Raw genomic sequence first — 21940 nt, forward strand, 5'->3', positions numbered from 1 at the left:
TCATTTTTTTTTCCGTTACGGCGCAGCGAAACGAGTCGGAACGGCGCCAGCCCGCCCGCGTCCGCAGCACCGCGGCACGCCCCGGCCGCCCCGCCCGGCCTTGGTGCGAGGAGCGCGGGGCCAGGCCGCTAAGCAACACACAGAGCATGTTCAGTATTTAAAAAAAGGAGGGGGGGAAGAAAAGATTTATTATTTCAGGTTTTTTTCTTTACACGGGGCAGGTAGCACACGACTATTAACACTATAACGGTCACTGGATGTACAATAAACATACACATTTAAATAACAGAAGAGGGGCAGGAGGATGCAACGAGTCTGTCAGCTTCAGGACCCCGTGAAAACCTCTGGCTTTAGCCCTAAAGGACCTAGCAGTGGGAGCGGCGCAAATGCAGTTCCTGCAGAAAGTACGGAATCGGAACCACCGACATGGAAAAGCGCACTGCTCCCAGCAGAGCCCCCCACGTACCCTCCCTAGCACACAATGTCGCCACTGGCGAGTAACCGGGCACACCAGAATTAAGCTCAATTGGACATCTTTGGGTTGGCTGTTTAAACAAACAAAAAAAAATCACCACCAAAAAAAAAAAACCTCTATCTTCTGCACTGCAGAAGTCTGAGAAAAGAAGCCATGAAAAGAATCATTTCCCCCCCATTTTTGTAAAAGCAGGCCCTGCAGTACTACTGTGGTGCACAGCTATTCTATATTCCAAAACCGGGCCTTCAGCTCTCTTCGCCCCAGGCTGGGTAATCACTCTGGCTCATTACATTGGAATGAATATTCCTGACACTTGACTCCTAGGGAAGATTCTCTCAGCTGAGGCATCCACTAACTTGGGGCAGTGAATCACTACGCTGGTGTCAAGCTGATGGCTTGTGTAAACAGCTGTTGGTGTGGGACAGAGCGGAAACTTCAGACAGATTCAAGTTCAAAGAGGCTGCTTTGAAATGGTTTTCTGTAACACCCAGTAGCTTTCAGCTTTAAATAATCAATACAAGAACAAGTGTCCTCATTCCATGATCCTATCTGGCAACAGCTTTAAGGAGAAAAGCATTGATCTTCATCTATATAGAGCAGACCTTTAAAGACTTCAGAAGTACTCCTATGGAACATACCATTTCCAGGTCTCCTGTTTTCTGATTACTTGTACCATTACTTCTTGAATTAGAAACAGAGAAAAAGCCAAGGCAAGAGCTCCCTTCCGTTCTCCCACGTGAACAACATTGAAACAGCCTGATGCTCAGTCAGTGGGAACTACAGTTGCTTGGCTGCGCTGCAAAAGTGGACCAGCTCCCAAATCCATTGAATTAAAAGACACTCATCACCACAATTAACTAGATGGGAGCTCAGGTCCTCATCAACTTGTACAAAAGTCGTTAATGCCCCGATACACTGGTAGAGTAAGAGAAGCGAAATCCCAGGCACAAATTGATCTACATTTTGGCAAATCACTTCCAGGCTACCTCAAAGCAGTTCTGAGCTGGCCAGTGTTTTAAATAGGATTTATCTCATCATGCACAGTCACTATTTCCACACCATAGTAACAGATACATTATTTACCAAGCAATACATGCTACAAGGCTTTGCCAGCAAGTAACAAGGCTTCACTTGTCCAGTCCAAGTGTTAAATTCTCTCATTTAAGAGCTTCACCACCGTAAGGCCTGATACTGTAACCTGTAAACATTTGTAGCACTTTCATATGGTAATCCTCATCCAAATCTGTGGGAGTACTTATGAAAAAGAATTGCAGATTTACACTCAATGCAGCACAGGAGAAAGTGAATTAACAAAAACTGAGATCCCTTCCTAGCTCTCAGGTCTCAGAGGCCATTAAGACAAAACTTCTTGTTTTTTTAAATAAAGGTATCCTATTATGCACTGATGTTCTGGGATGAGTTTTCAAGCAGAGTGAATGGAAGTTTAGACACATACAGTATAATCCCATCAACAGTAAATGGAGCTGTAGTCATATTCTTGCAAATACCAAAATGATTTAAATAACCAACCTACAAGACCTGTGAAGGAGAATTGTGTAAGGAAAAAAACAAAACAAAACACTGCCTTTAAAGATAAAAACTTATCTCTCCCTGTCTCCTGGTCCCTAAACATGAATTCTATACACAGACCAGGTCTACCAAAGCAGGCAACTCTTGCAGATGGCTTTCTATGTCCTGTAATAGTGGTCCGCTAGCATTTTTCTTTTCTGTGTTTCCTGAGTCCAGGGCTGGTCATTTTATGAAACCGTCCAAAGGAATTACAGTGTGTTGTTAACAAGGTATCTGGAAAATCAGAGTAACCAGCTCTCCATCCAGTCTTCAAGGGAAAAATACATCCACTTCGAGGTGGCAACAGAGATGACTACCCTATGACTTCATAGAGGCTTGCTCAGGAGTTGGTTTTAGACAGCTTCTCTTCAAACATTGCAAGCTAAAGCAAGTCTCAAACAGCAATTGCAAGGCAGAGGTTTCAGTGCCTTTTGACTGCATAACCTCCAAATCAAAATAAAAAGAAAAGGATTATTCTCTTTCCCTTACCCTCATTTTCTCCTGACACAACTATCATTAGAGGTCACAGCAGAAGCTGCTCTGCAGGCTAAGCTGAGCCTTTCTTTTCAGGCAAAAAGGCGATTTCCCTGCAAACGCTGGAGGGGAAAAGAGATAACAGTGGCTCCGTACTACCGTTATATACTACTATGATTCCAATCAGTTTGTTCCAAACAACAAGGTTTTAAGACTGCACGTTTCCTTCTTCTGAACTGCTTGGTAAGGTAGGGCAGGGCAGACAGCATGTAAACAGTTCTAGAGGATTGGAAAAATAATAATTTAATGGACTGCTTCTGCACAGCTTCACAGCTTCATTGTTATATCCATCCCCACAAACATACACAAGGAGTCACCACTTTGCTGCTCCTCTTTTTCTCCAGGCAGTCTGCTCTATCGAGCCGGTATATTCCCTTTCACCTCGGCTGCTGAAACAAACACACAGGAAGCAGTTCTGCCATACTCCAGCAATTTACATGATGTCCTCTTGTTTAACGGCTCCTATTAAAAATATACATAGAACATAATCTGCCAGTTAGCCTTCAGTCAGGCAAGCTTTTTCCCATACCATTGAAATAAGTGTTGTTTACTGGAGACACTTCCAAAAAGGAAAAATAAGGGTCAGCAGACATGCCAAAAAATAAACTCCAGGGCAAGCAGAGATTCCATTTCTCTTCTTGTCCTTTTTGTTAAAAGCTGCATAAAGTGGCATCCCAGAAGGATTTTGAGGGTACTTCTTCTTTGTCACAGGGGACTTACACCCTCTTAAAGCATTAACAAGAGCTCCGAGATTTTAGTTGAAGTTAAGTGAGCATATACTTTAAATCATGAGCTCCAGGATACCCATATATTTGGGCTTTTTGGGGAGGTCAAAAGTACGAGCAAGTGACACCACAGGGTTTCTTCATTCATGTTCTGCTGAGAAAGTTCTCGGTTTAGTGATGTGCACTTCACTGCCCCCGTTCCCATTGGTGGTTGTAGTGATTATGTACTGGGTGGTTTGCTGCTGATTACTTGTTTGAGATTCCAAGGTATCAGTGTGGGCTGAAGGCTGGGAAACACCGACCTGTACCTCACTGGAGAGCGAAGAGTTTTGTTTGACATCCAGATCAGGCTGACCTTCAGATATCACATAATGAGTCTGCACAGGGAATATAAAAAAAATTAAGCAAGGATTGCATTTCATCTCACATCTTCTCTAATATTTCTGTTGCTGTGCTAGAAGGCATTTTGGTAGGAACAAGGAATTTTGAAATTTAGTTGTATTGCATTTAAGCGTGCATTTGAAACCATTATAACCCTTGTTTTGATGTACGTTGGACTACGATGGATATAGTTTATTTAGGAATGGCTGAAGCCTATTATGCAATTAACGCGTCCATAGAAATTAAAGTAGCAATTTACAACACAACTATTTTGAAAGTTTCTTCCATTTTCCATGTGTTCTAGCAGAAGCTGCATTTCCAGTGTCCAATATCCAAGCAGTACCTCAGTCCCACTTCCTTACACTGGAAGTCTTGCTAGATAATATAGCAATAGCTCCTTCACAGCTTTCCAGAAATTATCTGAAAGTTTTTTCAGCATATACAGCTTAATCTTAAATATTTTTAAGACTATTCAGTATCATTAAATCTTCATATTTGCAGGGCAGGGTATGAAGTGAACACATTCAGCTTGAGGTAGTCACACATACAAGGGTTAGACAGTATAGGCCTCATGGGTGACTGATGCAGAACACTATTTGTTCTCATCAACAACTGTGATGCTACTTCAGGGAAAAGAAAAAAGTTCTTTTCCCTGAAGGTCATGAGATCATTTCTTGCTTTTTGTAACCTAAAGATTACAGCAGTACTACATTTGAACTAGATTTTCTCCTTAGCCTGTGAAACAATGCCTCATATCATTTCCTAGCTGTTTTGCCTACAGATTTTATGCAGTACGGAACTCAGTACAATTGTTAGAGAAAGCCCCTGCTCTTTTGAACTACACAGTCCGGACTTCCTTAGGTGCACCACTATTCTCTATTCTCTGTGCCCCTATCATCCTTCTGGCATTCCTTTAACCTTCAAAGTGAAGGCTTTAAGCCTGATATATTACTGGGAGGAGGGGGCACAAACAAAAAAAAAAAAAACCCAAACAAAAACCCCACACCAAAATGAAAAGAAAACACCACCATCATTTTCCTTACCTGGGTAACTGCTTTCACTTGCCCTGTGTTGACAGTCGTGACAGGTGTACCTACAGCTGTCTCTGCGATCACGTACTGGCCTTGGGGAATGGCCATCATCTGAATCTCAGATGCTGAAAGATGGAAATTGGAAAGTCAAGACCTTCAGTCATAAACTCAGAGACCACCTTGAAAGACAACAATGACAAAGGTGCACAGGTGTAACACAAGCCCAGAGCCTGAAACAACAGCACTTGTTGAGTAGAAGCTCAAGTAGTAGGAAGCCCATAGCTCTATGGGCCTCAGCAGAATTATGTCAACTAACATGCACATGAAGAACTGGATCCTCAGCTAACAAAGCACATCCTGTTCTCCTCCAAAAAGAGGTGCCCCAAATTACTATCCAGAGCTGCATGGACAGAGGTAGTCATTTCATGCCACCCTCTTCTGTATGATTCAAGCACCCATCTGAATTTGAGCAAGCTGCTAACAAATACACAGATTCTTGCTGAACGCAAGATCCTTGTAATAAAAGAACCTAGTCTGCCTGTCAAAACCACACCTCAGATAATTATGGACCTATGGTAAAGCAGACTTGTACAACCGTTTCATCTGAATAAAACTATTCATCTTCCTAGACATTTATGCATACTAACAAAGCTTCATGAACTCTAGAAGTACTATCCCATTTGGTAGCTGGAGAAATGGGCAATATACTAGTTCCACATACTAGCCAGAGCTCCAGCGAGAGCTACTGCCGACACTTACAATAGCTCCGAAATGAGTTCCACGTGCTGGGAAGATACGTGTGCTGGACTGAAGAACCTTGCTGCTGCTGGAGGGCTGGGTTTTGGGTAGATGTAGTTGTCTGCATCTGCGAGGGGCTGAGTTCCTGCTGAGATTGTTGTGAGGAGGGACTCAATGGCTGACCACCAACCTAAAAAGCCATCATGACAGAGGAGAGAGGAGGGAGGAGGGGAAAGGAAGAAAAAAAAAAAAAAAAGTGTTCTCCAGCATGCTCAGGATTTTGCACTACTCTGTATCGTTATAAGGATCTTTGTTATCAAGGGAAAATAGGGGATTTCTTAACATATTGAGCACAAGAATAGCAAAGCTCTCCTCCCTCTCCTCCCACCTGCTTCTCTGGGTGGTCTCTAAGCACAGACCAGAAACTGAAATACAGCAACATGACTTGCCAAAGGTTACGTAAGAAGTCTGTAGTAGAGAACTTAGATCAGAAGCTAAACGCTACACAGCAGTGAGAGCTGAACTCCACATATTTGAGGAATGCCAGTTTTCATTTATATCTTTCAATTGGTTAACCTTAACCAGAAATGGCTGCAAGTTTGTCCATTCCTGGCCATCTCTCTGTACCTCGTATAAAAAACCCAGGAACATGTGGCAACTACTCAATAATCTCAAAGATGTTCATGTGACAGTCAGTGTGTGGTACTCTAAACGCTACAGAAGTCTGTCCCACATCAGTGCATGCAATATGCCAGCTGAGCAGACTGGTAGGGAAAGAGAAGAGTGGCATACCTGCGATGACGACTGAGTTGCTGGGGATGGCTCTGTGACCTGGATATGCTGCACCTGGATGGCATGCTGGGTGTATGTCTGGGGATCGTGAAGCTGCCCGACGTCCACTGTGGAGTGCTGGGACTGGTGAGGTGAGGTAGCCTGCAGGAAAACCAAAGCAGAGCTGTATACTTCAAATTCTCTGCAGAAGCAGCCATGTAAACCTCTTCTGTCATACAAGATCTGGAGCAATGGGGTACGAGCCTTACTGGGGCCATGGAGCACTACTGATCAAGCTGCATTTACCTTCACTGAATTCCCGTGAGATAGAGAAGTATGTTTAACGGGTGCAAAGGCACGGAGATGGCTACATCTCAGTGATTTCAATGGAAATGACTTGCCTTAGGTCATTTAAGTTGCCTGGTCCAGCAGATGCTGGACCTGAACAGAAGCACAGGGAAAAACTAGATTAGCATCACAACTATTGGACCATCCATCGTAGGCATCCTTCCAAGTAATGTATACATACTCAAGAGCTGCATATCCAAAAGCATGGCTTGATATAGATCTATATCAAGAAAAGAATGTTTGGAGTCTTACTGATTAAAAGCTTTTTGAAAAAACACCTGCTAATGATAGCAATTACAATAATTTAATTACAAGCCTCAGATCTTGATAAAATTACTATTAGCTGCAGGAATCAGTACTTGTAGTGTTAACTGGGTTCACTGGTTAGGCCATTATTAACCAAATTTGTAAGCAAATTTACAACAAGGGGCAAGAGAAAACACTGAAATTCAGATTCAAATACAAACACATGGTAATTTCAGCTTCATCCAACGGATAACAGACACGAAGGCTAGCGTGATTTACTCAGGGCTGCCTGAATATGATTTTCTCAGCTCCATTACTTTAGTTATGCTCTGTTTTTATGAGATTGTTGAGTGCCACAGAAAATGAATTTTCTAATAGATAATATGAAGGGAAAGCAAACACTTATTGTACTTCCAAATTTTGGTTCTGGCTCACTGAGGACAAGGTAGTACAAATTAGTCCTCGCAGCTGCAAATACAGGTCACCCACTGACCCACTTTGCTAGTTGCTGCACGGCCTGTCCTGTAACGGCCTTTGCCCGATAGCTGCTTGGCTTCTCCCATGAAGCAGTCAGCAGTCTTGGTCCTATTCTAGTAACCGATTTAAACAGGAGCTTAGGTACAATCTACAAATTAGACACTTAAATGCCACTATGGATCTGGTCAAAATGGTATGTCTGTATCACACTGATTATTGCCATAACTGAGCCCTTCGCTGGAAGCCTCCTCAGAAAGGCAACAGTTCCAAAGGAAAACAACTTGCACATCCCACTGCAGATATTCCTCTACAACAGAAGGAAGACACTTGGGCAACAAGTAACAAAAAGCAAATTTGAATGCACATTATACTTATTCTGGGTACAAAGTGCAGAAATTCAGGTCTTAAATGACAAAAATATCTCTAAAGCTTGATGTCACTGGCTGCCCAATACCTTGGAAAAGAGGCATGACACTTATGTTGTGTGAATGATTGTGGGGAAGAGGCGATGCTTCTGTAAGGCCGGCCTTGAACATTATGCATTGGACATTATCAAACCAAATCAAACCAAACAGAAAATAAAAAAAAAAAACAAACTGCCTGGGATGGATTCAAGCAAAGTTGCCCAGACAGGCTGAACTAAATTAGGACTGCGTTAACATGCCTCCACCAAGCTGACCAAGACTGGCAGGACCACCTATACCCAGGACACAGTGCTTATGATGGGAACCCTATGCATTATCAAACCATTTATGTCCAAGAGTGGTTTTTGTCATAGCACTTTTTAATAACTGCAGCTTAACAGCACTCCCACCACAGCCCCAAGGGAAGTGCAGGCTTGATATGGAGGGGCTCAAAAGCACATGAAGTCCCCCGACAGGCTACCTACCTGAGCCACTTGAACAACCTGCAGCTGTATATGCTGAGGCTGCTGCAAGCCAGTTGCCGACTGAGACACAGGGATGTACTGGATTCGCTGGTAATCTCCCTGAGGAGTTCGATAGTCTGTTGTGAGGGTCTGGGACAGCTCTGTCATCGCTTGGGTCAGTAAATCTGTTGTCTGAGAAGGGGGAGAGATGCAGAGAACATCATTCCATATTGTCTACTAGGCTGAATACTTTTGCAAGCCTGTAGTTATTTCATTGCCCTCAGGCTTCACTTACGCCAGTCAGACTAATCATTTATTTACAAGAGCTTAGCATATGCAGATCATGGCAGATGAGGTCACAGGCAATGACCAGACTCCTGGGATTTGCTCTGTTCTGTCTAGATGCTAGTCAGCATCATTCAGGGTTAACTTAACATACGATAATTATAAAATGATTATCATCTACTGGCTTGGCAATATTCCATTTGACAACAAAAATCATGCGCTTGGAAAGAGTCAAGTCGTGGCTTCCAGGTCAAAAAGGAAGACTGCTTACTCAAACGTATTCCTCCTCTCCTCCTCACTGGCCAGTTGCGATGCTCTTCTTGATAACTCTTCTTGATATTTATAAAGCGTGTAAAGACAATTACACCTAACTGATCAGATTTACAAAGCACTACTACACCAGAGGGCTTCTTTTCTGTTCACTTCCCTCCGTTGGCCCAATTTAACATTTCTTGCATCCTTACCACAACAGTCTCTCCGGTAGTGCTGTCAGTGGTTAGAACAGCAGGAGTGGAACTGATGACAGCTGTTGCCAGTGGCGCATGTATCGTGTTAGGGAGCTGAGCAAATTCCGGGTGCTTCTTGCGAATATGTTGTACCATCTTTGTCTACAAAGAGATGCAAAAGAGCATTAGAGAGAGGGTCTGCAACTCAGCTTTGGGCCACCTGAAATCAAACAGTGATGCAGAAGGCAGCTTTTAAGCTTTCCCTCAGCAAGAAAGCATCAGGATTCACACCATGGGTTGCTCGGGTCAGCAAGAAGGGAACACAAAGGTCATGAAGTCTGTGCTAGTTAGAGTATCTGATACTGAAATATTGCCCCAAACTTCACAGCCCAGAAACTTTTTCAGCACAGCTAAATATTTTGGGGAACTTTTCCAAAAGCTCCTTTTTCTGCACTCTGTTTCCATACCCCTCTCCCTTACAACAGGGTCAGTCAGCAGTCTCCAAGCTTTCCCATTTGCGATCCCGCTCTGTTCACATTTCTGTTTGCGCTTTCAAGCTCATGCTCCCCGGTTAAGGAACCTTTGCCATAAAATTAGCAGGCTGTGCTCATGTTGTCAGCGCACAGCATGGAACTAGCACTCTGACTCAGGATAAGAGAGCTCTGCTTGTGGACTGACATATCACAGTGACCGTGGAAGAACATCGCCGGGGAGAGGCGGTGCTCCGAGGCCAGGAGACACCCCCAGTACCTTGCTGCTGTACTGTTTGGAGCAGTGAGGACAGCAGACTGGAGGAGTGGCTATGGTGCCCGTCAGCTGGGTGTGGGTGCTGAGCATGGGATCTGGCTCTCCTGGGCCTGCAGGGCGCAGCTTGCGGATGCTTGGAGGTAACTCAGCACCAGGATGGTTCTTCAGGATATGTGCTTTGCGCTTGCTGGCACTTTTGTACACCTGCAGGGTAAAGATTTGGAAGGAGAATAGCATAACCCTGATGGCAGTGCAGAAAATAAATACCATTTATCTTTATTTGGAAAGTCTGCATGTCGCTTTAGACAATATGGTTGGATATATCCCCAGTCACAACATAAGGCATGAATACACATACACATCCCAGTGCTCAACCAGCCTGTAAGAGCAACTCCTTCTAGTGTAGGATACAAAAGCCATTTGAGAGCATGCAGTATGCCAGAACAAAGCATTAAAGTGGGACAGGAAGGGAATAGGAAAATCTGTTTCGCCTCATACTTGACAGTGAAGTGTCAAGAGAAACAACCAAAGCTGGAATTTGTTCAGGGTTAATTTATCGTGACAGCTGATATGATGGCTTTCTGCATAAAGCATCATAAAGTTTTAATAGCCTTCAACAATCAAAACCTGTTTTAACTCTCACTTCTGTAGGCGCATCAACAACCATTGCATAGTATTATTAAAAAATATATTTATTTCTTTAAACAAAAGGAAGGAGGCACCCCTGGAGCATGTATTGAGGATAAGAACAGTCAGAAAACACTTCCCGATAAGTTAAGGTCCACATACATAAAAAACAAGGCCAGAGGGTAAGAACAGAAATACAAAGGCAGTACAGAAGACGACTCAGGCTTCCCTGAACACTGGGAATTACTGACATGTGACTAAGCAAGCAGCTTAAAATGAAAGGTGTTAGAAACTAACTTTCAGAAGTGCTAAGGAAATCAAAAATTGTTAGTGTTCAGAAGTTACAGGTAGACTGAATACTTAGTCACTGAGTTGCAGATAGTGATACAGGACTAAGAGCAGGTCACTGCTTGCTGGATCAGAGTATTTAAGTTTTACCAACTCAGAAGACAAAGGGCAGAAAAGGAGAATCAAAATCTTCAGTTAGCATCCAGATACCTTAGCCTAAGCGCATTTCATCTTCATTCCTTTTAGGCAGTGCTGGCACAAATGCTGCTGGCAAGCTTCTCAAGAAAGCTATAAAGCCAGATGTTCCTATGCACAAACTGGTTGCATACAGGTCTAGAACCAAGCCACCCTCTGAGGGGTGACTTTCTTACATACCTTATCACAGTACTGACAGAAGTAATCTCTGTTGGGCTTGATGATAGGCAATGTGAGTTCTGGCACCTCTTCTATTTTCATGTCTGGATGTCTCTTTGATAAATGATTCACCTAAGAGAAAGAAACAAAGAGTACAGGAGAGCATATTACAGCTAGAAGCTAAGCAATTGCCTCTTCTCCTACACATGGGTAACTGCCAAACCAAAACCGCAGTGATGCTCACTAGCAGCACCCGAAGCATTTACTGTCACCACGGCTATTGTGCCCTCTCAGTCAGCAGCTGAAAGTCAACCTGGTCCTCATGCATCTCATTTACACTTTCTCTAATCAAAGCAAGATGGGAAGGGGGAAAATAACCTGCAGGAACTCCCCTGCTGCTGACAGCAGGGTAACAACTGTAAAGAACTTCTGCCCAAAGAGGCCTCCGCTAGCAGAGATCACAACCCTCATGAAACATGCAGCAAGGGATCCTATTTGCAAACACCCTTCCACAGTGGCAGTGACAGGGCATGGCCAGGAGAGGCCCCTCTCAAGGAGAAAGAGAAAAGAAATGAACAGAAAAAAAGACCAGCACAGAAGCTGAGAGAAAGTACAGCTGAACTATGCAATATATTCATCTCATATTCTGTGAAATGCATTGCATGTCAATCAGCATTACATACTGTTGAGACAATATGGTGGTGAGAAGCAGTCATACAAGACAGGCAATGAAATATGTAAAGGCACACAGTTGCTAAAAAGATAAAAGAGATTATGAGAACACGCAGACACACAGGTTGAAAACAAAACAAACCCACTCAGGTCAGCTGCAGAGTTCTCAGTCTCTCAGCATCCTTTTGTTCCAACCGCTGGAATTGCACCTTTAGTCTGTACCTACTCATCAAAATGGAGTACAGAAGCTTTGTAAGAGAAGCCAGAGCACATGAACACTTACCAACATCCCCCTCCGGCGGAAGCCCATCATACACAGGCGACACTTGAACATGAAGCTCTCGTAGTCGGTGGAAGCTATCCGAGGCTTGAAGGTTTTTGAGCGGCTGATTCGATCAGCTTTCTTGGCCTCTCTTTCTGGGTTGTGCATCCTCTGCATGTGTTCTCGCAGCTTGTCTTTCCTCTACAGGTAGAGCAATTGGGGAGAAAGAAGCATCACCACCACTTTCTGCCTTACTACTTGGTACAAGCAGGAACTACAGTGCAACTTGTTCAGAGGTCTCTTCGGCCTCTCCTCTCCAGCGCTCAGGGTTGGATAGCTCAGCAGGAACCCTTTGAAAGGTTTAGGCTTACAGTCCAAATCAAGCTGAGGTTGCTCAGCCACAAAAGCTGACGCCAAGCTAATACTAATCGAGTGACCTCAGTGAGAATGAGCCCCTCCCACTCGGGTTTTTCTCAACTTTGATGCTCAACTTTGTTAGGCCAGCTACTTGCATCACTTATGCTCTGGACCGGGGAGAACCACATACCCCACAATGGTACTAAACCTATTGTCCAGATGCAGTCCAGCCTTTCTGGAAATGTTATCTAGAAGGGGCTTCTTCTTCACCCCTCAGTCCATTCCAACCCCTCAGGGTCTTATAGGCAAGTAAACAACCAGGCACAGGCTGCTGCCACCACAATTTACCTGGCTCACAGCCTGCTCCATCTATTCTTGAGGGATCTGGAAAGTGATCTGGACATTACGTGTTAACAAGATGCTTCCCATAGACACAGGCACCTCAGCCAGGAATATCATTAATCCAACAATATCAGCAAGAAGTTTTCCTCACTAAACTGATAAAAGCAATGTAACCCAAGCACTCAACAGCTGAGTTATATAATATGCCAGGTCTTAAGGAGCAGACGAAACTGTCCTTGCCATTAAATTAACTTATTAAAAGAAAGATCTGAGCAGGACAGAGCATGCTGGGGTGAATCTATCACAAATGAATCTTGTAACTCACACACTACACAAAGCAGTGTATGCAACTTGCAGGCAAGTCTAGCCTGTTTACACGCATTGCTTTCTTCCACCTTTGAGAAAGCAAACTTACCGACTTGAAGGGGAGTAAGGAATGCTGTTCTCCACCAGTATTGGCAATGATCCGGTCAAGAGTCATCTTACCTTGAACTGCTTGCCACATGTGGAGCACAGGAAGTCTTTGCGGTCTGAATGTCGCAACATGTGGAGTCGCAGCTTGTCGGGACGGCAGAAAGCCTTGTCACATTCCGTACACTGGTAAATCTTTTCTGAATGGAAACTGCGTACGTGCTTCTTCACCTAGCATTGCAGATCATAGGAAAAAGCAATTTATTCAAGAAGAGAACACTGCACAGGAAAACAGTCTCAGGAACTCTTAGCAAAAAACAGTTCTCAGTTCTGCTCTGGCAGACATCTGCTCTGGCTTAGTAGTTTATCAAAACAGTTGAGATCTTAGCAATGGCTTCTGCAAAGCCATGACATTTCTTTGCTACAAATCTGAATGGACAATTTGATTTCCTCAGGACTTATTCTTAAAGACATCAGCAATTGCACAGTTGAGCACTTAGTGGGCAACAAAACAGTCCATGATGTATTGGTTTTAGTGAATCATCCCTGACTTAACATGCTTATCTGATGTTCATTATCTTTACTTCACTTACAAGTAAGCTAAATGCAAGGAATAATTTCTTTCAGTCAGATAGAAGGATCTGGCAATTACAATTGGCAAAAAACTTAGAGAAAGTCATTTATATGGCATTCCTGAATGGCAATTACTTTTGCATACTTTCGGAATATCCTTTGCCTCTTCAAACATCTAGTCCCACTCCCTACCCCCCAGTAAAATAACTAATGAGGTTTCACATTTTAAACCCCAGCACTGTTCAAGAATTGGATCTCTAAGTAAATCTTTACTGTCTTCTAAAACTGATCCTACACGGAACAACTTGGTATCTCTCTCTCTCTCTTCAACATGGGAGTATTCCAGAAGTAGTGATTTCTGGTGACTAGACTTTATTGTTCATACAGCACTAAGTTAAAACAAACAAACAAAAACTTTTAATTCTGAGGTTTTAAAATTCTTTTAATTTTTTAATTTCTAAATTAAATTTTTAATTTATTTTTTAATTTCTACATTTTTCAAATTCTGAGTATTTTAAGTTCTAAAATAGATCTGAGTAACTGGAAAAAAGTTGGAGGAACTTTTTGTGACTTGATCAGTTTCACAGAAAAAATTATGGGGAAGTATGCTGCGATACCATATTGCTGAATCATCGACATTTTTCCCCTGTCCAACACTTGAGAAGATAAAGTTTCTTTGCAGGGAGGGAATTATGTTAATAAATTGCCTCCCCATCCTTTCTTCTTTAGCCTCTTGGATAGCCTATCAGTTCCTGGATAAACTGGATTTCTACATTTCAATTTAAGTCACAGCAGCTTAGTGACACACATCAACCTCTTTGTCCATATGAAACATAATCAATATCCGTATGGTAGGTCTAAATTTTTTCTTACTGAACATGAATGCAGCATCCTTAAATTCTATTAAGGATCTTCTTCAATGGCTCTGCACCAAGTAGTTATATTACCTACTACTCCAGTGTACCTTCTCCTAAGCAGCATGCAGAGAAAAGGAGGAATAAAGTATCCAGCTGATGAAGCCCCAGGAGGAAGTCAGGAAGCAGACTATACTGACCAGCCCTAGCATTTCTCCTGTGCACTCAAAATGAAATATTGAGACACAAATAGCCACAGAATTTAAAAAATATATACATACATTTGTACAGCATTCAACAACTTTCTTTTTTTTTTTGATTCAGAGTTTCAAAAGCAGTGGACAGGGCATATTTGGGTACAAGCTGCATCATCCAGCAAGACAGTTTTTTGTGACATGGGTCTATACTGACCAGAAATAGCTAGGACCTCTGTTTCAGGTGTTATCCCAGGGACTGCCCCTCCCACAGTACAGAGCCTTCTAATGCCAGACTGAAGTATTGCATTTGATGACTTAGTGGAAAGAGAGCTTCAGTGAAATAAGAATACTTCTAGCCATGCCTGGTCACGCCTCCTTTCTCATTTATGACTGATACAGGTACCGTTTAGCTTGTGAGAGTGAAGTGACATGCAGTATTATGCAGAGACAGTACTGAAAAATTAACAGTGTGTCTGCAAGAGACCTGGAAGGCAGCGTTCCAAATCAGTATTGCATCTCACCTGGATGAAGTCTGGAAAGCGCTTTTTACAGGTAGGGCAGGTGAAATAGCCGTCATTGACATGGATGGCCACGTGATCTTTGAGCAGATCCAAGCGGTCGAAGGACTCGGGACAGAAAATGCAAGAGTACGTTTTCTGGTCCATGTGGAACTTCATGTGGCTCTCGAGAGCGCTGCTGTTGATGAAGCCCTTGTTGCAGATATCGCAGGTCAAAGGGCAGTTCCCTTCCCGTCCATGAAACCGCAAGTGCTGATCCAGTTTGTCCTTTTCCCGGAAGGCCTTCCCACACTGCAGGCATTTGAACGGGCGAAAAGATTTCCGTATGAACAGATGTTGAAGAGCTGCATTCTGAAAGAAACATCCAAGAAAACAATTAGTTTTTATTATACGCATACATTCCTCGTACAAATACCATCAAGCTTAAATATGCCAGAACATCAGTGACCTTAAACTTCAATACGCTCTTTTGAGCTATGTATATTGTCTTCATTTTACAGAAGGAGATGCTGTGACAGACAGAAGCTCAGGGATATACCTGCAGTTACACACCGAGCGAGGAGAACAAAACCCAGGAGTCTGTAAACTCCTGCCCTCTGTTTAGTTAACACATTTAGCTAATTTCATCTCTAGCATGGCATTTTTCTGCTAAGTGAAACTAAATCCTCTCTGATGCAGAAGCCCGGGCCTGAGAACAGAGCTGCAATTCCCACTGATTTCTCAGGACCGGCTCATGAGTTCAGCCACCATACAAAAAAGGGTGAGCTACTGCCTTATCTATCACAGAGGAGCACTGCTTCCAGACCTGCACCACCCGTTATGAAGTCAGCTTCTACAAAGAGCACCGCAGAGATGTGCGGCAGTGGTTTAGCATTGCCTGGAAAACTTCTGGTGGGATATACATTCAAGAGGTGCTGCAACGACCTAAGCCTTTTTGATATTATGGATGAGAGGAATAGAATTTCAAAGCATTACAGCAGGGGCAGAATGGCAGGTTTATGAGCAACAGGTAGGAACTTGTGAGCAATCTACGTAACTTTGCCGTTAAGCATATGTCAAGTATGAGAGTCTGAAAATGAAGAAGAAAGATGAATGAGAAACACAGTTTTGCCAAATCAAGGGGAACTCTGATAAATTCTGTTGTCGACTCAAAGGGTATTTGATTGTACACAAGCAAACTTGAAATTGCTTTTCTAGATATCGCAAGAAATTTGTAAGAATATCGCAAGTTGAGTATAATATGGGTTGTGCAAATATTCATTTGCTAGGCTGCTCTTCTGTTTTCCTCCCCTTCTTTTCTACTATGTGTAATTTGTCCTCTCACTTCCCATTTCTCTCAGTGCACGCTTTCCTCCAGTCAACTTCTTCTGTAACATTTTGTGATTCTTATCTCTTCCCTTTCTCCTTCTGAAAAGTGCGACGTAGCCGTTCCATTCCCGATACCAGCGCTGTCTGCTGGAGGAACAGATGCTGCTGGACACGTTGCCTGCAGAAATAGCCAACTGTGCTCTGAGCCTGCATTTCAATATCACATACAGACTTTTATGCTGGTTAGTTGCAAAGGTGCAAGTCAGTCATATTTCTGCACATATGAAATCCCATATTACCCTATGGCACTCATACCATACTGAAAGGAGTCTGTGATATTGCCACTTTTCTGTAAGAAACCTGAGGAATATTTACTCTTTTCCAAAATAACATCTGCATCCTGCCTTTTACCGTTGCCTTCTCTTCTCAGACGTTACACACACAGTCTACATCATGATGGCCAGAGAAACAGCGCTAGAACATTGCTGGCACCTATGCTTACACGTTCAACATTACATATTTCTCCATGAGACACAGGACTACAGCAAACAGATTTCCCTGGTTTCCTCTCTCCTTTTCTTGTGGGAACGTCTGGGCTGACATTTGCTGCGTCCCCTAAGTGTGTGCCAAACAGCTGACACCGAGAAAATAAAGCTAGGAGCTCTTCTGCTGGCATCAGAGAACAGCTTGGGAATACTGTGAAATGCTGTGCTAGAGACTGAATTAGTGAACCTGAATGATCCTTTTCACCATCTGAACTGCAGAGGGAAACCTATACTTTCAATCCAGAAACAGGAACACAAGAGCAACTGTTTTACTATCTTAAAAACAAAGTGTGAACAGTTTCAGATGAGAGCCTCAAGTGAGCCCTCCCAGGAACTGCTGTCATCTCCACTCTCCATTCCATAAGCGGAGAAACTGAGGCAATGGGAGAGGCAGGGTTTTACTCTAAGTAACACCCCAAGTTGAATAGACACATGCTGTGTAAAAATTAATGTGCTGCTTGAAATCAGGGGTATATAATTTTCCATTAACTATGGCATATCCTAATAAACCATACAGTTAAAGAGATGCAATTCATGATCTTAACTCCGCTATTACTGTATTTTGCTGCTGGAGATTCAAAAGATCCAAGTAGTAAGGTAACAGGCCAGAGTTTTACACCATGTAAATCAAAATAGTCCCAGTGGTATCTCAAAGGCTGCAGAAGGGTGAAACCTTTTACTGCTCTTTGGTTAGACTATCGGTCATAAAAACAGAAAACTAAGTGTTGTCTCATTAACTGATAACATTGATCCAGTGCAAAGAATTGTGTAAACAAATCCTCCAGAGCTTTAAGGTGGATATTATAGTGTTACATCCAAGTAGTTTACTCCTATAATATTCACCTTAAATTCTCAATTAATCAGTGTGAAGAGCACTAGAAGAATGCACATAGTTATTCAGTTGACACCTGGTTCCAGACATCGGTTGCTTAAAAGAACAACGAATGTGACAGTTGATAATGAGGGGTCGGTCAAGAGATGCTAAACAGAAGTTGGACAAAAATGGCACGGAAGGCAATGCTGTTACGTACCACTAGATTAGATACAGCGGAGAAAAAAAGCCAACAAAACAAAAAACCCAACCCAAACCTACCTGCAGCTCCAGCTGAGCAGGCAGCATTGAGGGAGAGAAAAATACTTATGTTATGAAATGGGCCGTAAAACAGAAGGCTTGGCTTCTGCAATAGTCACGCTTCTGCGGGTCACTATTCGGGCCAGCTCCTGAAGCTAGAGTTCACTCTTTGCTTAGGCAAAACTCTCAATGGGAGTCTTGCCTCAGGAAACACTAAGCAGATCTTCAAGATTACCACGTAGTTAATGGCTGCCCAAGGGGAGTTAAAGGGCAAAGATAAAAACCACAGATAATCTTTAAGGTGTTTTGTGACCTTTCATGTTTTCTCAGATAGACAGTTGGCTAGTAATGATGCAGTGCACGCTGCAGAGCCACAGCGAGAATGAAACGCTGTTAGCACAAGGGAATAATTAGGGCAGGGTAACAATAGGGCAAGGATTAGAAGGGTGGAAAGTTGAGGAGTAGGGATATTTTTAGCCTCATCTTACTGTTTATACCCTGCATTATACAGCCTGCTACATTTCTTCTTTCAGCATGAAGGAAACTACTGTACTTTCCAAACCACACCCCTAACCTGCCAGCTGCTTCCCCTGAGCAAAGAAGTCACCTACATGAAGTCATCAACATTTTAGGATCAGGTCTGCATACAAACAGAGCAATGTGGCAATGCAAGCTTTTCTGAAATCAGCCCATAGGTGCTCTGCATGTTGCACAGGGCTGGGGGGAAAAAAGTGCTTTTTTTTTTTTTCCTTTCTTCTTCCATTTTGGCTGTGGACTATAATATGCCCTTCTTTTCCCTACAGGGGTATCTTGAGGGGCGAGTGTATCTCTGTTCAAACACCAAGGGCAAGACTGCTGTACTTAAGCTCTGATCTCCAAGTAAATTCCACAGGCTGTAATGCAGATGCTGAAAAATTAACTGATCCTATCAGGACTCGAACTCAAGTACCAAAATTCCACATTTCCAACTAGTGAAGCTCTGAGCGCTTGCACTCTGTTTTAAACATTAAAAACAAACAAAACTAAAGCAATTCAGCAAGATTCCATACTACTTTACAGTTTCTCTAGAGTAGAATACAGCAATATAGAAAATCATTGCTTCCAAGAAACGAAATCCTATGTGAGTAACATGGAAACTAGAGCTACGTAGGTCCAGATCATAATCAAGACCTCCTACTTGTTCTTTAGAAATTAGTGACATATTACACATTTTAAAACAGACTGTTTGCTTGTTTACAACATTAATTGCATGCTATTATAAAAAAGTGCTGTGAACCATTGAGGATCAAGTGCTGATAGGGTGCTATAACCTGATGCGATTTTTTTTTTTCCAATGGTTAAAAGGTTATACTTCCCACTTTACTCTTATCTCAAGCTCTCGTTGCTCAGTCTGATGTGATATGGGCAGGTGCTCCACAACCATCCACATGCCATTCTGCCGGTGCCCCGTCTTGAAACATCTCCACGACTCTGCTGAACCCAAGTTCCAGACGTATCGGGAATTGGGGGGATTTGCCAATACAAACATGTAACTGAGGACTAAACCACCACTGCACTCCTCTTATTTGTGATCCAAATATAAGTTTCCAGGGAACAAAAGCTAAACGAGTAATTTTCAAATTTCCTTCCCTATCTTCCCAAATTTAGTTTAAGAGGAGACCTTTACATCTCAAGTTCAAAAGTTTGGGGAAACTGGTGACACAGTCTCTCTCCATCACACCCAGGCCTCAACCTTGTACTGTGGAAGTTGTGACACGTCACGTATAAGAACTAGATACCCATGCTCTTGCTCTTACTGCCAAAGACTCAGCATCTGTCCTTGTCCTCTGTTACGCACCCTTCAATACCTTCAGTAAAAATCCCCCAAGCCTTTCACATATGAAAGTCAAATTCCTGGTAGAAACCTGCCATTCAGAGAGCATAAGCACTTCCCATGCTTAGAACTGCTGCATTCTTAATCTGTCTGAGCCAAATTCTTCCGCCAAGATATGCTGCTGTATGTATGGCGTAACAACACTCCGAGACTTGCACACCTACTGCTGTAAACTAAGGGCAAGATTTGGCTCAACATGTTCCTATAAGGAACAGTTACTCAATTCTTAATCCTCTTTCTCATCCCCTAAAAATGAAGTCTCACCCCAATTGCAGCTGTTCCTTTCTATAATCAAAATTTTACACATGGAGGACAAAGAAAAAGATTTTTAGGCTAAATAAACCCATCTCACAATTACATGGCTTGAAGGATTATTTGCTTGAATCATTTCCCTCCCACACACAGTAGAGAAGAAAAAACCCACAGCTCACCCAACTGACACAAAGCTCAAGTTCAAAGTGTTTGCTGTCGGTACACAAAGTTCTTAGCACAGGTTTTCATCTCAGAGAGGCAGGTTTTCTACCTCAAGAAAGGATTTTATCATTAAGTATCATCATTGTCACGTAAATACATCCAAATCGAGGTCGTGGTTCCTTTTGGGCAACAATTTCCCAGGCAACAGTTCTGAGAGACACAGATGGTGCTGTGAACAAGCCATTAGTCTGTGCCACAGTACCATGATTCAGCCGGCTGCCTGAAGCACTCCTGCTTGCCAGCTTGGATGGACTGCGTTTCTCTGAAAGAATTACTGTGCTGGAATTGAATCAGCTCCAACTGGTGGCCAGTTCTCACTAGCATCTCATGAGATACTGGCTTTGTACATGAGATTTGTCTTCGTCCCAGAGCAAGGAAATTTGCTAGGAATGAAATGCTTTATTCGGGATTTGGACATGGCTACTACAGCAGGAGAAAGAGGCCAGCTGGTCCTGGCTGGCAGGTCCAGCCTTCTCCGGGTTACAGCACATTGAGAAGGTGAGAGAGGACATGAGCCCCCATCCTCTTTGCTTACCCTGATACGCTTTGCTCGCCTCATGTCATCTGCCGTCATGGTGCTCTGCGTAGGCACCGTGCTCTCATCGTGCTGCGGCTGGATTTGCAGCGGGTGGCTTTCTGACTGCTGATCCAGTGCCGACTGAGTCTCTGATGGCACTGGAGTCTGTTCCTGCTGCTCCAGCCCATTCAGTGTAGTTTGTCCGGCCTCATCAAACTGCCCCTTGCTGGAAAAATGCAGCAAGTCCTGAAATCGCAAATCATACAACCAGTGATTATTCCCCCCACCCACTGAAAAAACACTTTGATAATACTCAGACAACAAGATTTCTACATATTTAAGCACGAGCTACGAACAAACTGTGTTGATGCTAACTCTTCTACCTCGTTCCACTGATGCTCTCAGCAGTTCGCTTCTACCTCCAGCAACATTCAGAGTACTAGGGAAGAAGTGCTGCAGATAGGCGACACTGTTTTGGCCATATTGCCTGTATCTAGGCACAAGCAATCGGAACGACCCAGCTGTTAACATGCAGCAAACTCTTCCACGCTAGTGACTCCATCACTGCTATAACCAGAGAGAGATGCTGTAGGCTGACCTGTGAGAAATTCTGAGAACAAAATGACTAGCACAGACCAGGCCTCGAGGGAAAAGCAGGGAATTGCTGTCTCATTGAAATTGCTGTCACTTTGAAACAGTATCATGCATTGATATGCAGTGGCTCCCCTTTCTAACAAACTAAGCAGAGTGATGAACCAGAGAGCAACAAACAAGATCATTACATTGTGTATTGTGTTTTTACTACCCTGTTCCCAAGCTCTGCATGCTCTCATCTACCCAGCTGCATACATCACTTACATTTATCACACAACAAAGCTGTCTTCCTCCTTTTCTGCATTATCATAAAGAAAAGGGAGGGTGCTGGGAGCAGGAAGCACATGCCAAAACCTACATTCTTTTCCTTACAAATTCCAGTAACTCCTTTGGGATGGAAGGCTCCACTGTTACAAGAAAAAAAATCCAAAACAACAAACCGTTGACCCTTACATGAAACC

At 43.1% G+C, this 21940-nt stretch overlaps 1 protein-coding gene across 8 annotated transcripts in view; it reads right to left on the minus strand.

The window, feature by feature from the left end:
- Positions 1-149: 149 nt before the first annotated feature.
- Positions 150-21940, minus strand: part of PRDM10 (PR/SET domain 10) — a 48049-nt gene continuing 26258 nt past the window's right edge. For 7 of the 8 annotated variants that reach the window (XM_064524319.1, XM_026097245.2, XM_064524321.1 and 4 more), the window contains 12 exons: positions 20904-21131; positions 15100-15447; positions 13030-13185; positions 11866-12045; positions 10932-11042; positions 9645-9845; positions 8913-9056; positions 8185-8355; positions 6246-6386; positions 5475-5643; positions 4728-4840; positions 150-3680 (listed from right to left, as the gene is read on the minus strand). In XM_064524319.1, coding sequence (XP_064380389.1) covers positions 3444-3680; positions 4728-4840; positions 5475-5643; positions 6246-6386; positions 8185-8355; positions 8913-9056; positions 9645-9845; positions 10932-11042; positions 11866-12045; positions 13030-13185; positions 15100-15447; positions 20904-21131 — 2199 coding nt within the window. In that variant the 3' untranslated portion in view covers positions 150-3443. The remainder of the gene's footprint in view (positions 3681-4727; positions 4841-5474; positions 5644-6245; positions 6387-8184; positions 8356-8912; positions 9057-9644; positions 9846-10931; positions 11043-11865; positions 12046-13029; positions 13186-15099; positions 15448-20903; positions 21132-21940) is intronic. The other variant, XM_064524320.1, reaches the window with a different exon arrangement.

This window comes from Dromaius novaehollandiae, chromosome 21, assembly GCF_036370855.1.
Source record: "Dromaius novaehollandiae isolate bDroNov1 chromosome 21, bDroNov1.hap1, whole genome shotgun sequence".
NCBI lineage: Eukaryota > Metazoa > Chordata > Aves > Casuariiformes > Dromaiidae > Dromaius > Dromaius novaehollandiae.